The sequence below is a fragment of the Lonchura striata genome, chromosome 2 (assembly GCF_046129695.1).
Source record: "Lonchura striata isolate bLonStr1 chromosome 2, bLonStr1.mat, whole genome shotgun sequence".
NCBI lineage: Eukaryota > Metazoa > Chordata > Aves > Passeriformes > Estrildidae > Lonchura > Lonchura striata.
In genome coordinates, this window is record NC_134604.1 from 18315246 (window position 1) to 18331445 (window position 16200).

Below are 16200 nucleotides of genomic sequence, written 5' to 3' on the forward strand. Positions count from 1 at the left end.
TGCAACAGGATCTTGTCCATGGATGGGATGTTCAGGAGCAGTAATTCTGCTGGGAACATGCAGCATCTCTTTCTTTTTTAGACTCAATGTCTAAAATCCCTTAAAAACATAATTAGAATTAGTCTGCTGTTTCAGAAGTCCAAGATTTTAACCCCCAAGTGAGTTTGAAGGATACCAGGAGCACATTCCTCTCCAGGCTTTTTCCAGCCTCCTGTGTGACAGCAGCTCCTTCAATTTGAGGAAACACTCTCTGTACTGATGAAGGTTTTAGCTCAGCCACTGAACCACAGAATTAGCTCAGCCCAATTCCATTTAACACAGCTGAGGATGCTGTCACTCTGTCACATGTCCCCACTGCCGGGAGATTTTATGCACTTCTTTTCCATCAGTTAGCTCTCAAAATCTCTTATTTTTTTACTCCTGGAAGTCTGCTTTCCATTGAGAAGGGACCACTGAGTGTGGTGCTGGGAGGTCCTGAGCATCAGAGCCTTCTACTGCTCCCCAGAGTAGTTAAAATGGCTTCATATCCTGCTGTGCTATTAAACAGTATTGATTTCAAGAGCTGTAAAAATTGTTCAGTACAGAATCACAGAATAGTTTGGCTTGGAAGGGACCTTAAGGACAATCCAGCTCTAACACTGTGCTTTGGGCAGGGACACCTTTATCTAAACCAGGTCTCTCCAACCTGGCCTCGAGATTTATGGGAAACTCTATGAAAAGTTTCAACATTTTAATTCAAATTTATTTTCTGAATTTTAATCTTCATAGTTTCCTCGCTAGTTTAGTGCTTAGCTGTGTTCCCCACTGGGAGGCTTTTGATCTCCGTGCAAAACCACCTGTCAGCTCCCTGGATATCAGGAGATTTCCAAGATGGAAATGATTAAATGGTGTCTAAGATGTACAAGAAACAATTCAGACACCCCAAAAATCCCTATCCTTCAGTGATGTGGGGTTTCCTTTCACTTGGGTGTTCACTTGGCCATGTGCCCACTCAGTGGAGGAGCTGCTGCCTGCACAACTGGGGACAAATGACATTTTTTAATATCCAGGCCAAAATGCCAGAATGCTGCAGTATTTACATTCCTGGCTGAGCAGGGAGGACATTGCCAGCCTCTGGCAGGACAAGCTACTAAGAAATTTATGGGCTTTTTCTTATTCTATGGATTTAATTCCTCCAGTGTTTTATCCTTCAGGGGAAAGGAGGGTGGCCAGCACAAATCCAGGGGAACAAAAATTGTTTCATGTTCCATGTTAAGGCTTTAATGGGAAGAAATGCAGCTAAAGACCTTATTAAAAGCACATAAATCCAAACAAAACACAACAGATCCCTTCCAGAATCATCCACAATAAACAGTTTTATGGAATATGTGTAAGCTGTGATGTGGAGAAGACAAAACCAAAAGATTTTGGCAACAGACCCCTCATTCCTATTTCATCAGCCTTGGAAAGTGCCTGAGCCTGGAGATCCACCGATTTTATGACAACTGGGAGACTGAAAACTTGGCAATTAAGGGGAAGAGATGGTTCAGCAAGACTGGCACAAAGTCCAGCTTTGTGCTCCCTATGCAAGCAGCTCTTCCTGCTGCACACTGAGCTCCAAAAGCAGCTTCATTTGGAAGTGGTAAAATCCTGCAGCTCTCCTGAGGCAAAACCACTTTTAATAAACAAAATAAACATTGCAAGCAACCAAAAGTCAAATTGAAGGGTGAGATATTATTTTTCATCTCCAGTGTGTGCTTGCAAATGGATGAGCAAGGAAAGTTTTCAGGCCTTTCTCAGGATTTTTACCTGGGGCGTAGCCGGGGCTGCTGGTTGGATACATGTTGGGATTGTAGGCTGGGGCAGCAGTGGGATAGCCTGTTGGATAACCTGAAAGGAGAGGAAAACAGGAATGAGGATTTTATCAATTCAGCAGGGATGGCAGCCCTGAAGAGCAATACACAACCTGTGTGAGCACACAGGCCACCAAGGGAAAACAGAGGTGGATTCTCTGGGGACAGGAAGGACTATGAACGTGCTCCACATGTGACATCATCAATATTTCATCTTTATTCCTGTAGGAAACAAGGAATGCAGGTGTGCTCACTGTGCTTTGGAGAAAACTGCTGGGAAAACCCATACTCTGAATGTGGAATTCAGGTACAAAACCCCACCAGCACAGCGATACTAGAAAGGTTTTCCTGGGCTGCGTGGCAGCACTTTGGAGAGCTCAGCACTTCCATTAAGCAGAGTTTCTTGATGAAGGGAAGGCAGGGATCCTGCAGGAAAACATGCCAGCCTTGGATTCACCCATGGCTGCACAAGTGCTGCTCCCAGGAGGGACCCAATTACCTGCCAGGCCACCTGGAAGGACCCTTTGGAGCCATGCAGGGTTTAATGGGCACTTTGGGCAAGGCTGCAGAGCATCTTCAGCTTGCATCAGCCTCACTGGGAAGGGTCACAGGGGGTTCAGGGGAATTGTATGATGGAAGTGGGGAACTGCAAATCGTGGCACACCCCAGAGCCTGTGTGCTCCCACACAGTGCAGGTGCATCCAACTCCTACTTTGCTGGAAATTCCTGTGCTCTGTGGAGAGCACAGACACAACCTCTGCACCTCAGTCTGCTCCTTTCCCACAGAATCCCACCGTGTCCTGAGCTGGAAGGGACCCCAAGGAGCATCCAGCCCAACCCCTGGCCCTTCATAGGAACCCCAAATCCCACCCTTGCACCCATGGGAAAGGTGTCCTCCACTCCTGGAGCTCTGTGGGGCTGTGCCTGTTCCCTGGGGAGCCTGGGCAGTGCCCAGCACCTCTGAGGGAAGAACCTTTCCCTAAAATCCAACGTAAACAGCCCCTGGCACAGCTCCAGCCCTTCCCTGGGGTCCTGTCTCTGCTCACCATTTTGCTTTTCATTTCCTTCAATTTCTTGCAGGTTTTCTCTACAAAAAAGAGTAAGACCCAAAAAACTCCATCCTCCTTAGGTGCTGCTGAGTAAATCCCCCTGGCAGAGTGAATGGGACACGTTAATCCTGCTTTGCTGGTGGACAATTTGGCTGTGCTGTGCACCACCACCCGGTTTATCTGTGTGTCCCCTTGGCCATCATCCCAGAGCAGAGCCAATGGAATGGCCCCTGGAGAGTGTTTCCATGCCAAGCCCCACTGATACTAGCTGTTGGCTGCCAGCAAAGGCTGGAAGGAGGTAATTAGCAGTGGATTTACACCCATCTTTCTTCATATTTTATTTTATTAAATAAAAAGCCAGCGTGGGTCTGTACTTCCCTCTTCTGAGCACCAAAAGAGCTGCACAGTCCCCCCTCCCACACCCCAAATCCCACTGCTCTCAAACCCTGGCACCACTGACTTCTGTGGCAAAATGTTGCGGTTCATTTGAATAAATCTAATTCAACAATCATGGCCACTGTACTGGAATAAATGACTGGATGTTCTACCCTCTCATTTTCATCAGTGATATATTTGGCTTCTAAACAGGTTAATTAAAAATTGCTGTAGTTAATGTTGGATAAGCAGCAGTTTAACAGATTTTTTTTTTCTTTAGGCTACACAGAACTCTGTTTTCATCATACCCAGGAATATCTAAAGCCTTTCAGCAATCAAGAATCTCCTTAGAAAGTTATTTGCAGATCCAGTGATTGCAAGCAGAGCATTGATGATGAGGATCTCATATCAGAAATATCCCTTCTCTCCAGTTCATTAGAAGACAACCATATCTTTTCCAGGACATTGATTGCTCCACACTCTTCCTGTTTCCTCCTGACAATCTGGACAGGGGTGCTAAATGAACTCCAGCTCACTTCTTGAAGTGTATTTTCCCTAAAATTCTCCCACCTGTGTTTCTCCATGGGGTTTTACCTTCTTAGCCCATAAAGATTGGAGTTGGAAGGGACCTCAAAGATCATCCCAATTCTCTGCCACAGGCACAGATGATGATGACTGTGTGTGCCATGGTGTTGGGAAGTCCCCTGCTCATTTGGAAGGGATCTAGATGACAGGTTCTTGGGGCTCCAAGAGGTTCTTCTAACCTTTGCCGCTGGAAAATTCCCCCAAATAAGCCCTGAATCCCACAAACTGCCGCAGTCTTTAGTAATAATCCTTAATTACCAGTCTTTAGTCACCAGCCATGACAGACACAGTCATGTGTTGCCACGAATGTTTCACCTGTGCCCTCTGAGATGCCACCAGCACTCACCCACTGTCAAAATCAGGGAAAAAAACTTCCTTTACTCAGACCAAAATTTGCAATGTTGGGGTAGTACCTTAAAAAAAGAGCCTGAAATACGTTGAGCCACAAGAAAAGTGTGGCTTTGGGGAAGATTTTCCATCCAGCTGAGTACTGAAGGATTTATTTCAGGCAGATGGAGGCAACTGTGTATTAATAGAATCACAGAGTTGTTTCACTTGGAAAAGACCTTCAGGGCCATCAGGTCCAAGCACACCCCAGCACTGCCAAGGCCACCACTAACCCCTGTCCCCAAGTGCCACATCCACACCTATTTTAAAATCCTCCAGGACTGGGGACTCAATTGGTCTTCCTCATTTTTTGGGGGGGTTTCATTTCTGCTTGGCAGGACTCTTCTTTACCCTGGTATCTTTTGTTGTTCTGAAGGTAAGTTATGGCTGGGTTTGTATTTCAGCTCAAATAAATATGATTTCTATCAAGGAAGCTTTAATAGCTTTGGATGCAAAAAGAAGCCCTGCTCTGCACTATCCTACACTCTGATCTCATAAACTTTGATAAGTGCTGACCTCCAGCAAGAAAACTTGTCCTTTCTATTTTAAGGCAAAGCAGAGATGGGAAAGGTACAGGAAAATTAGTGTGGTTAGCTCCTTTTTTTGGACATAGCGAGAAATAAGAAAGTAGCAGAATCTGGGGCAATTTGTGCCAGAAGAAACATGCCTGGAAATTCCCAGCACACAACATCCAGCAGGTTTAAAAATACATGAGGCATTTTTTATTTAGCAGGGCCTGTTGTGATTGGACAAAGGGAAAGGTTTCAAACTGAAGGAGGGTTGATTTAGATTAGATATGAGGAAGACATTTCTTACAATGAAGGTGAAAAAACATTGGCACAGGGTGCCCAGAGCAGCTGTGGCTGCTCCTGGATCCCTGAAGTGTCCAAAGCCAGGTTGGACAGGGCTTGGAGCAGCTTGGGACAGTAGAAGGTGTCCCTGCCCATGGACACTGGATGACCTTTAGAAAGTTTCTTCTGACTCAAAACTACTCCATAATTTATATATATATATATATATAAAAATTTTGTAAATTCCTTTTCCTGCTTTTGCCACTTCTCCCCTCCTGCCATGTCTGTCCTGCCTCGTCACCTTGAATGAAAAGTAATAGCAAGAGGCTCAAACCCACTTGACATGCAAATGTCAGGAAGAGAAAGAAAAGATCCTTTGGTGCAGAAGGAAAGAAAATGAGATGAAAAATACTGAACAAAATTTATTAGATTCCTCGTAGAAGAAATCCAAAGTTGTTTTGTGGCTTATTTTAATTGAATATCATCTCCACAATCAATAGGAGCAAGAAAGGCAGTGTTCATTTAATCACCTCCCCAAGGAAAACACACAGCACTCCAGCTTTGGAAAACTGCTTTAAAAATCACTACACAATAACTATGCAAAGCAAAAAGCACACGAAGCTGCATCATCTAGGTATTTAAAAGCCATCTTTAATTTTTCATGTATTTTAAATATTTCTGTATCAAAATCATCTAAATAACACGCAAACCATGACAATATACAAGTGCTAAGGCTCTGAAGGTTCTCTTGAAATTCTTGAAAGAGAATTTGCTTCTCCTTGGCTACAAAGCCCATGCTTTGGTCCATGTCTCAGCCTCCCACCCACTGGGAATTGTCACTTACAACACTGAATTCCAGAATGTGCCATTTCACTTCTTCAAGAGTAGTTTCATTGACCATTATCTATCAAGGCCTTAATTGATACGAGCAGCTGACATTAATTTACAAGACAAAATATTCTCCTCCAGTCTTTTCCTTCTCGAGTCTCAAGCAGTGCAGACTCCTCAAAGTGGCCGTGTCACAAGGATTTTTACAGGGACAGATGATAAAGTCCCTTATCTAAGGGCAGGACAAAGCACTGTAAAATCACACTTCAGCTCCTTGAGCTGCCAAGGACTCCAGCTCCGCACTTGCAGCAATTGAGAGCTCAATTAACCACCACCATTCCCTGGAAGGAGAAGCCAGGCAGCCACACAAAACTGGCCCTCTTGTGGCATTCATTGCTCCCAGGTGGGTAAATTTGAGATAATATGAGATAAATATGAGGTAAATTTGCTGCCCAGAGCATAGATGAATCCCCATGCCTGAAGCCATGTGGATGTGGTGCCTGGGGACGTGGGTCAGCGGTGGCTTTGGCAGTTCTGGGGAAATGGCTGGACTGAGTGGTCTTGGAGAGCTTTTCCAACCTGTATCTGTGCTTCTGTTTTACCAATCCTCCCTCTAAACCCTGTTAGCCACTGTCCACCCCTTTGTTTCTGCTAAATGACAGCTTTGAAGCTGCAGCAGCCCCAGGAACATTTCTGCTTTATGATCACCTCCTCGGGTCAGCCAGATGGAGCCAAAGCATTTTCCCCTGCACAACACTTTCATGTTCTATTTTAAGTCCATCCAGCATGTATCATTCTTTATTGCTCAGCCCTCAGAAACTCTTCGAAAATAGGATTTACAAGCACCTTCTCAGGACAAAAAACGTGAGAAACTTCATGCCTTCAACTACACACAGCTGTAAATCCATTCCCTTTCGAGTGATTGGAAATTTATTCCTGCAGAAAATCACATGTTGGGAAATGAATGATGTGCTGATTTGGTACTTGAGGAATTACCCTCAGAAGTGAGAAATGAGAGAGCAGACACCATGTAGGCTCCCTGGCACAGCTCCACTGGAGCCTCCACCAGCCAGACTTGCAGCAAAGGCTCTTGAATGCTGATTGCTGGGAGAGGTGACACCGGCAAGAACGTGCCTGGTGATGTGATGGAGAGGGGACACAGGGAAAGGAGCGGAGGAGGACATCTGGAAACTCCTCCTGCATCAGAAACCAGCCTCCAGAGAGGAAGAGCTCCAGCATTTCCCAAAGGACTCGCAGCAGGGGTGTCATCAAAGCTTGCTCTCCCATGGTATGAGCCAATCTCATTCCAGAAGGATCTTCCCAGCCTGCCTGGCTCCTCACACATCTGCAGAGCTCCAGGCTTAGGCTGGGCATCTCCTCCTGCCTTTTGGGGAGCTGTCCCTAGGGAATATCCCTCAGCAAGAGGGATTTAGGGAGGTGACCTCTGAGCAGCTTCTTACACAGGGCAATGCCAGACCTTCCCTGCTCAGTGAGAACTGTTTAAAACATCTCTGGGTGAACCCTGCTCTGCCAGCTTAGGGCAGGAAGGGTGGGATAACCTTTCCTTTCTTCCCTCATCACATAGATCCATTTGACACATTTCCATGGCAAGTGCTACCCAAACCTCTCCCGATGCCTCTCCCTGGACAAGCAGCCAGGTAAATGCACCTGGATGCTGCAGGAGCCCAGGGGCTGGAGGAGGTTTTATTTCCCACTGAGCATCCCACATAACCACAGCTATCCCATCACTCACTCACCTCCTTGCCATGAAACTATTCCAGCCCACTCATGCTAAATACATGTAAAAATAGAGGAAAAGCTGAAAGCAAGGGTGGGACTGTTCTGAAGAGCAACTTAATGGATGGTTGAGAATCCAGCGTTTTTGAAGGCTCTGAGGATAATAAATACATTTTTTCCCATGAAAAAATGCCACCCCCTTATTACTGTTTCAAGCCTCATCAGCCCAAGAGCAGAGCAGTCAAATGAATGTGAATGCACCAGACACAGCAAGGGCTTAAAAAAAGATTTGCTCTCACATTTGACAATCTTGCTCCTGGAGGCCTTTTACAGTTGTTTCTTTTTCCCCCCTGAAGGGTCCTTCCCCTTATATCAACAGCAACTACTGCCTGCTTGTTACACAGAGCCATGCAAAACCAACCTTCCACTATCCCAGGCTGCTCCAAGCCCTGTCCAGCCTGGCCTTGGACATTTCCAGGGATCCAGGGGCAGCCACAGCTGCTCTGGGCACCCTGTGCCAGAGCACACCACCCTCCCAGGAAGGAATTCCTTCCCAATATCCCATCACTCCAGCCCCACATTCCCAGGATAGTGAAGACATTAAAGAGGAGGAAGGCTCCCCAGGAGGGGAGGCAGCTCTGGACTTGCAGAGCAGAAGATGAGGAAGGAAGAGTGCAGGTCCTCTCTGGTGAGAAGCTGTCTGTACCTCCTTCTGCCTCCTTCCTCTCCCTCCCCAGGATCACAGCTTGATCAGATTCCATTTGTGTGAAAGCACAGCTCCTTAAGGAATTTTCCTTAGGGCTTATCCACATTTTTCATGGTGAGCACAATGCTTGGAGGCGAAGGACAGAAGCTCCACAGGCATCACCCATAACACAACCCCACAGAGAAACCCAAGCGCCCCAAAATCCCCACAAAACTCACAGGGATCTGGCAGGAAATATTGTCTTTTGATGACCATTTCCTTTTATATTGCACAGACTCCTAAGAAAGCACTGCTGACAGGGCTGGGAGTGGCAGAGGGCCCTCTAGCACGGGGTGATGGGGACAAAGCCTCCAGTCCCTGGCAGGACAGCTGAGACACGTGGCACTGCCTGCTTGTCTCCATTCCACAGGGTCACAGTGTTGACACAATGGGGTCCTGCCTGCTTGGAGGAGCTTTTCCCAGCTGGAGGTCAAAGGCAAGGGGATGGATGGTGGGGCCTCCCTGCCCTGAGGAACTGCAGAGTCCTGGCTGCTTCCTACTGGGAATTTGGCTGGGCAAAAGATGATTTTGCACAGAACTCTTCCATGGGACTTTGTGGCTGCACCATGCCACATGTCAGCTGGAAGCTGTTTCCTTCATCGTGCCAGGAATTAGGAGAATTTACAAGCTTAAAAGGATATTAAGGAAGTGATAGGAGCACTGTTTTGGACACACATTGCCCTGATTTTCTCTTCGTCAGACTACACTTATTTTCAGACTAGTTTTTTAAGGCTCAATACAGTTGCAAGCTGTAGGACAAAAGAGATTGTTCCATTCTTATTTCAATTCCACCTCAGTTTTACTTCCCACCTACATCCAAAACAAACCTTCCAGGCCTTACTGCACCTCTCTGGGTATGGGATGCATTTGGATGAGCAAAACTCGTCCTGAAAACTAGGAGCAACTGTCCAAAAATATTAGAGAGATTGTTGATTGCTTAGTGCACACACTATAAATAAACCAAAGTGACAGAACTTGTCAGACTGTCAATCAGTATCACTTCTGGGCCACAGACATGTGTCATATCCTCTCCTGTGTTCAGACAAGGCTCAGTGGGAAAGAAATTCTGGAAAAGGGTTTAAGTTGTGCAATACTGATTCTCCTTGAAATGATGTGCTTCATTCTGTATTTGAAAAATCCAAACTAGGATATGAACAGCCCCTACTGATAAACTAAAAGGGTTTTTTGCTCCACAGAAAGTGGAAGCCTGAGATAAAGAAACTCCTTTGCAATTTTTCTTAACTACTCAATTGTGGCTCAACCTTATCCAATAATGCTCCCCAGGGAAATATTCAGCTGGAAAGATTTAAAGTAAATTAAGATGGCAGAAGAGTGCTCAGCTTGAAACAGACCATGTAGTATTAGAACCTCAGGATGGTTTAAGATGGGAGGGACCTTAAAGCCCACTAAGTGCCACCCATGCCATGGGCAGGGACATCTTCCACTGTCCCAGGTTGCTCCAAGCCCCATCCAGCCAGGTCCTGGACACTCCCAAGAATGTCTTCATTTGCTTTTCAATCATGAATTTGCCATTCCCCTGAATTTGTGGAGGGCTAGGAGAGCCTCACCTGGATGCTCCTGGTCTGCTCTGGCAGAGTTTTTATGGCAGCTGCAGAGGGGTTTCCTCCTTTCTGGAGGAGTTGGAAATGGAAATGCAGGCAGGACTCCGTGCTCTCCATGCCCTCATGTTATAGGTTACAGCAAAATATTTACAATAATGGTAATGGAAAACAGCCCTTTGTGATGTCCAAAATGCACTTGTTCATCTGGCTAATTTTCAATCCATCCTTTTCAGCTCTGCTCCCAAGCAGGAGCTAAAAAGAGTATCATTCAAACCCTAGTCTTTTGCTCTGTCACAGAGTGTGGTCCATGCAAAACCTCTGTGCTTCCAGCTAGGGAAAGGCAACTGCTCCAGATTCCTGATGCCTTCCTAGATTCTGGAACTGGGAATTTGTCCCTGTTTTCTGTATGTTGTGATTTCTTTTTTCTGCCAAGTTGGTGTTTGCAACAACTGGGTACAAAATAGAATCCTGGAATGGTTTGGATTGAAAGAGGTGATGTCAAAAAGATCCTGGCTTTTAGCTTTTCTTACTCCAAATGCTTGAATTGAATTTACCAGGTTTGGAGCTGCCTTAAAAAATGGTATTCCAGGTGTGTGGCCAAAGACAAGGTGCCCAGCACTGCCCTGTGCTTGATCAACAATTAACACAACAGAAACTGCCTGGTAATTAATCAATTAATCAGTAATCCATCAATTAATTGACTTAATTAAATCTCTCTATAGCACAAACACAGTCCTGGCTCCCATCTCTGCTTTTTACACTCCACTTTGTCCTCTAGCACTGGCAGTATCCTCCTGATTTCATCCTTGATTCACACCCTTAAACAACATCTCTGGGGACACCAAATTTCCTATTTCTGTTCATTTTAGTAATAGGCAGCTCCAGAACAGTCAAAACAATGTTACAAATCAAATTACTGCCCCAAAGGGCCAGTTTCAAAGCACAAATGTCATAACTTTCATTTGCAAAGCTAAAAATTCAAAATGATAAAATATTTAGTGTTACAAGAAGAGGCCAAACTCAAGGAAGACTCAGATTTAGGGATTACAACAGCCTTAGATATTGAAATTTTTTAAATGCTCATTAACTTTCAAATGTCCATACGGTATTTTGGACATTTTGGCCTCAGACCAGAGAAGTGAACTGCTCTCAAATCCATTGGCTATGGACAAACACAGCAGCAGATGGAGCACATGGAGAATATTAACAAAAGCAGGTTTTGGGTGTTAAAAGGCTTAATGGGTCTCTCACATGTATTTGAGCCAGGAGATGGGATTCAAATTATGCTTGGGGGGAGACGAGAATCCCTAATATTTGAACTGGCAAAACTCCACAGTGCTGTTTAATAAACGGCTCTGGTGGAAATAAAATCTGATTTCACCAGCTTGGAAGTGCAAAGGTTCTGCAGAAAGGCAGCAGGGATACAGTGGTCCCACCTTATCTCAAGGTTTTGGTTACTGATTTTCCAGCCAAGAGCTGAGATGAGAAGAGATTCCCTGACTGTTCCACCTGACCCCTGAGAACCCTACCAGCTCCTGCCCAACTCTCCAAAATCCAGGGAGGAAGAACAGCACTGGAATCATGGGGCTGTGCAGTGTTTACTACTTCTGATTCATAAACTGAATTTTTCAATTCCTAAAGAAGTGTTATAAACCATGTTCATGGCCTATAATCCCTCTTCTAAAAAAAACCAAACCAAAACCAAAACCAAAACCAAAACAAAAACAAACAAACAAACAAAAAAAACCCAACCAAACAAAAAAAAAACCCCAAACCAAAACCACAAACCCAACCAGTTTCTGGGAATACTGGAATTAGAGTTATGGTTTTGCACCTTATGTTTTGGTAGAGCATCTCCTCAGAAAGCTTGGAAAGAAAAAAAAATAAATACAAAAAAAGCAAATATAAATCTCTTCCCTCCATTCTGTAAATATTTTATTCCTTACAAGAAAAAAAGCCCAGAAGAAACTCCAAACATAATAAACCCCATAGCTGAGGGGTGGCAGCCTGGGATGTTTTAGCACAGTTTACATTTTCTTGCTTTAAAACAAGGATTTCTACACTGGTCCAACTCAGCAATACAATTACTAATTAAGTAAATTACATTTTATGGTTGAGGTGCATCCTCCTGGTTACTCAAGCAAGTAAAAAGTGATAAATTTGTGGCAGATCCTCTTTTACTTGTTTTTTAACACAGGGAACTATGCAGTCTTGTTTAAAAAAAAAATCCCAAGATTTTTGAGGGGCAATTATTTTACATGGATAACTGGCATTGTGACTCTCAGGATGGATGGCAGATGGAGGGCGAGGGAGGAGGATGGAAAAATTATTTCATGGAAAGGATTGTCCAAGCTGCCCAGGAAAGTGGTGGAGTCCCCATCCTCAGAGGGATTTAAAAAAAGAGGTTGCTCAAAGCTCCATCCAACCTGGCCTTGGAGACTTCCAGGGACAGGGGGAATTAAAGGTCCTGGGGACACTCTGTGCCCCCTCATTTTAGAAGGGTAATGTTGGGTTGTGTTTAGGGCTGTGACTTTAACATCCTCCAAGGATTTGGGGATTCTCTGCTGTGATCCTAACAATCCTCTCAGGAATTCAATCCAGGAGCCGATTTCTCGGCAGGAACGTGGGGACCTGGCAAATCCAAAATGAGTCACTGTACTGCAGGTAGTGAGGCTGCCTTAAAAATAACACATCCAGCGTGGCTGGGAAACAGCAAAAAGGATCAGCAAGTCCCTCCAGGAATAGCAAATTAGAGTAACGGACTGGGATGGAAAAGGGAGAGGGAAAAAGAGAAAAGCTCTGAAGTGAAAGGAGTGAAAGGCACGATGTGGAGCAAAATAAAATCAGAGAGTTCACATCAGCCCCCCCCCCCCACCCCGTACTGGAGGCTGCTGGGTTGAAAAAATCAGCTTAAAAAAGGGAAGATGACTAATTATGGTTTGGGACTCAGAATATGAGCAGGCTTCAGTTTTACCAGCAGAACCTGAAGGATGATTTAAGCGAGGAGCGAAGATAAGGAGAGGGAAGAGGCATCCAGGGGAATCTCTCAGAGGGACTTCAAAACAAACAACAGTATAAAACTGCCATTAATTCATGGCATCAAATACACTTCATAAAATATCATTTTGGGCACTTGAAACTGAAAAATAGCAATATATACACATAAGTATGGATTATGGAGAGAATGACTGAATGGTGGAAGGGGACATTAAAGCTCATGCAGTTCCCTCCCTGCCATGGGCAGGGACACCTTCCACTGTCCCAGCTTGCTCCAAGCCACATCCAACCTGGCCTTGGACACTTCCAGGTATCCAGGGACATCCACAGCTTCTCTGGGCACCCTGTTTACTCTACAGAGCCAAAACTCCTGGCAGGCTTTGCCTTCTGCCTAAAAATGTTAACAGGAACAGTTGAGAAATAAAGGATTGGCTGAGTTGTTTCTACATTCAAAAATAACTAAAATAGATAAAATAAACCAAGTTTCTATTTATCCTGGCACAACATGACTGACACAGTCCCTCACCAGCTCTTCTGTAGGCAGTGGTGCTACTTTCCCTTTAGATCCCCTGAAATCTTCCTCTGCCTGGATTTGTGCCTTCCACTCCATCTCAGGATGTTGGAGACCTCCTGTGATCCACAAAGTCCTGGTCTACTTCCAAGCAGGGCAAGCAGAAACAGCATTTATTTAATTGAACAGGGTTATTTTAAAAATTCAATGTAAAGAATGCATTAAAATTATTCTAAATCCTCAGCTCTATAAAACACTGAGACAATTCCTCATTTCTAAGCTCTTTATGGATTCACACATGGCACAGGTTGCCCGAGAAGCAGGGGCTGCCCCTGGATCCCTGGAAGTGTCCAAGGCCAGGCTGGACAGGGCTTGGAGCAGTCTGGAATAGTGGAAGGTGTCCCTGCCTGTGATGGCAAAAGAGGCTCTGAGGAAATTTTTCCATGGCCCAAAGAAATTAGCAATTTCCTCCAGGAATCTGCTTTTAACAGACTGGCAATGGAGCAGCCTTAGGAAACACTCCTGAAGATTTTGCTGCTTCTTTTAAACACGAGCAAGTGCCAGTTCCAGGTCACCTGGCAAACATCAAGCGGGTCAAACGCAGTTTGATGTCACTTCAGTAACATCTCAGGTGTCCTTGCTGGCACAGAGTGACTCCTTTGGGTCAAATACCCACCAGGCAGCTGGTCAGGCACTGCTCCTGTTCAATGTCAATGAACTTCTGCAGATCTCCAGGACAAGATCAATGCCCAGTGACTGTCCTGCAGGATCTCATCACAGCAATAAATTGAGGGAAACCACAACTGAACACCAGCTTAATTTCCCAGGTGGAATTCTAACATGTGGCACTCACCCCCTGCTTCCCCAGGTCACCCGTGGCTCAAATCTAAGCTGCTATCCTTAAATAAAGTAAAACGAGACATGAGATCCAAAATCCAGATGATGCCATCAAGAACTGGGCTTTCTGACCCAATCCTTTTCAAAAATTACAGGACCACCAACAGCAACGAAATTGGGAAATATAACAAGAATTGAAAGACTAAGGTTTAGCATTTAATTTCCAGTAAAACAAACTAATTAGAAATCTGGAATTCTCTAAATTTACATTAAAAGCATTTCAGGAAATGTGTATTAGTTCAAAGTACCACAGAATCACAGATGGCTTGGGCTGGAAGAGAACTTAAAGCTCATCCAATTCCAGCCCCTGAGTGGGCAGGGACACCTTCCACTATCCCAGGCTGCACCAAGCCCCCTCCAGCCTGGACATTCCCAGAGATGGGGCAGTCACAGCTTGGAAAAATGTATCAGGCTTGCAAATGTCAAGGAGAAGAAATGACCTGAGGCCAGTTTGTCACTGTCACAGCTCTGGATGAATAAGGTTTAAAAATGCATGAAGACAATCATCTCTTTTTGCAGCAGGTTTTTCTCCCTATCAAAAATAAACTAACACACAAACACCTCAAGAGTTTTCATTTTAAAACAGCTTTATAAAGGGCTCTCACAGGCTGTAAGTCACAACTGAAATTTATTTTTATGCCATAAAATAGGAAGCAATGTTTTGTAGCAGAATATTTTGTATAAAATTCCACTCTGGTTTGAGTTGGAAGGGACCTTAAAAAATATCTCATTCCAAACACCGGCCAAGGGCAGGGACACCTTCTACTACCCCAGGCTGCTCCAAATCTCCTCCAACCTGGCATTGGACACTTCAGGGATCATGGGGCAGTCACAGCTTCTCTGGGCAACCTGTGCCAGGGTTTACAACCCTCAGAGGGAGGAATTCTTTCCCAGTATCCCATCTAATTAAAGTCAATCCATGATCATATTGTGAGTTGCAGTGCATGGGGAAAGCAAGAGAAAAAGTTCAGTGTTGAGAACTACCATCAGTCACATGGCAAGTTGCTGGAGAAATTTATTGCAATAAACACAGGCCTTTGGAATTCAAAGTTTGACCACTGTGCCTTGGACTGGTCCAGGGTTTCAGCCAAGTGGAGGAAAGGAATTTCCAGAATGGGCCTATTTAACAGCAGAAGTATTTCAGGAAGAGAATTATTGTGGGTATGATGTCACACATTCCAGGGAACACTTAGATGTGCTCACTAAAAGGAAAGAATGGAATGGAAGGAATAGAAGAGATTAGAATGGAATTGTTCAGTTGGAAGGGATCTACAACAATCAGTCCAGTTGCAAAATGGGTTCCGTTCAAAGGTTCAGTCTGAAAAAATTGGTATTTGCAGCTTCAGTGTTCACCCTGCAGGAATCTGAAAAACTGAATGTTTAGGAGAGCAGCTCTGGGAAAATCCCCTCTCCTCAAGGTAAGAGCAACAGCATGATACTGGGAAATCCATCCCGCACACACAGAATCCACACCCCAGCAGCATCTACTTATGTGCTCCTCTACCCTTTCCAAAGGGCTTCCACAGACTTCCATTCCATTCCATTCCATTCCATTCCATTCCATTCCATTCCATTCCATTCCATTCCACTCTGCTGTGTCTTTCTCTCCTACCCTACACCTGAACCTGTCCCTGGTAGGACCCCATCCCAAAGAGCCAAGGTAAACCTCCCACCTCCCTTCCCATCCCGATTCACCCACAGCACACCCTGGCTAAACCCAAACACGTGACATGTGACAGGTGAAACCCCAAAATCCAGCCCCACCACATTTATCCCTGTTCTTCCCCACGATCCTCCTGCCAGCTGTGACAGATTTTGCTTCTCAGACCACCCCCACACCTCCCAAATTCCTGCAGTTCCACACTTGTGCAGCAGAACCTTTGCCACCCAGCAGAGCAGGCAGT

At 45.0% G+C, this 16200-nt stretch overlaps 1 protein-coding gene across 3 annotated transcripts in view; it reads right to left on the reverse strand.

Annotated features, from left to right (window-relative positions):
- FAM168A (family with sequence similarity 168 member A) overlaps window positions 1–16200 on the reverse strand; it is a 128958-nt gene that overhangs the window by 13708 nt on the left and 99050 nt on the right. For all 3 annotated transcript variants that reach the window (XR_013339444.1, XM_077781204.1, XM_021550134.3), the window contains one exon: window positions 1789–1869. Coding sequence is in view for 2 of the 3 variants with exons in the window: in XM_077781204.1 (XP_077637330.1) it covers window positions 1789–1869 (81 nt within the window). In the remaining variant the exon portion in view is untranslated. The remainder of the gene's footprint in view (window positions 1–1788; window positions 1870–16200) is intronic.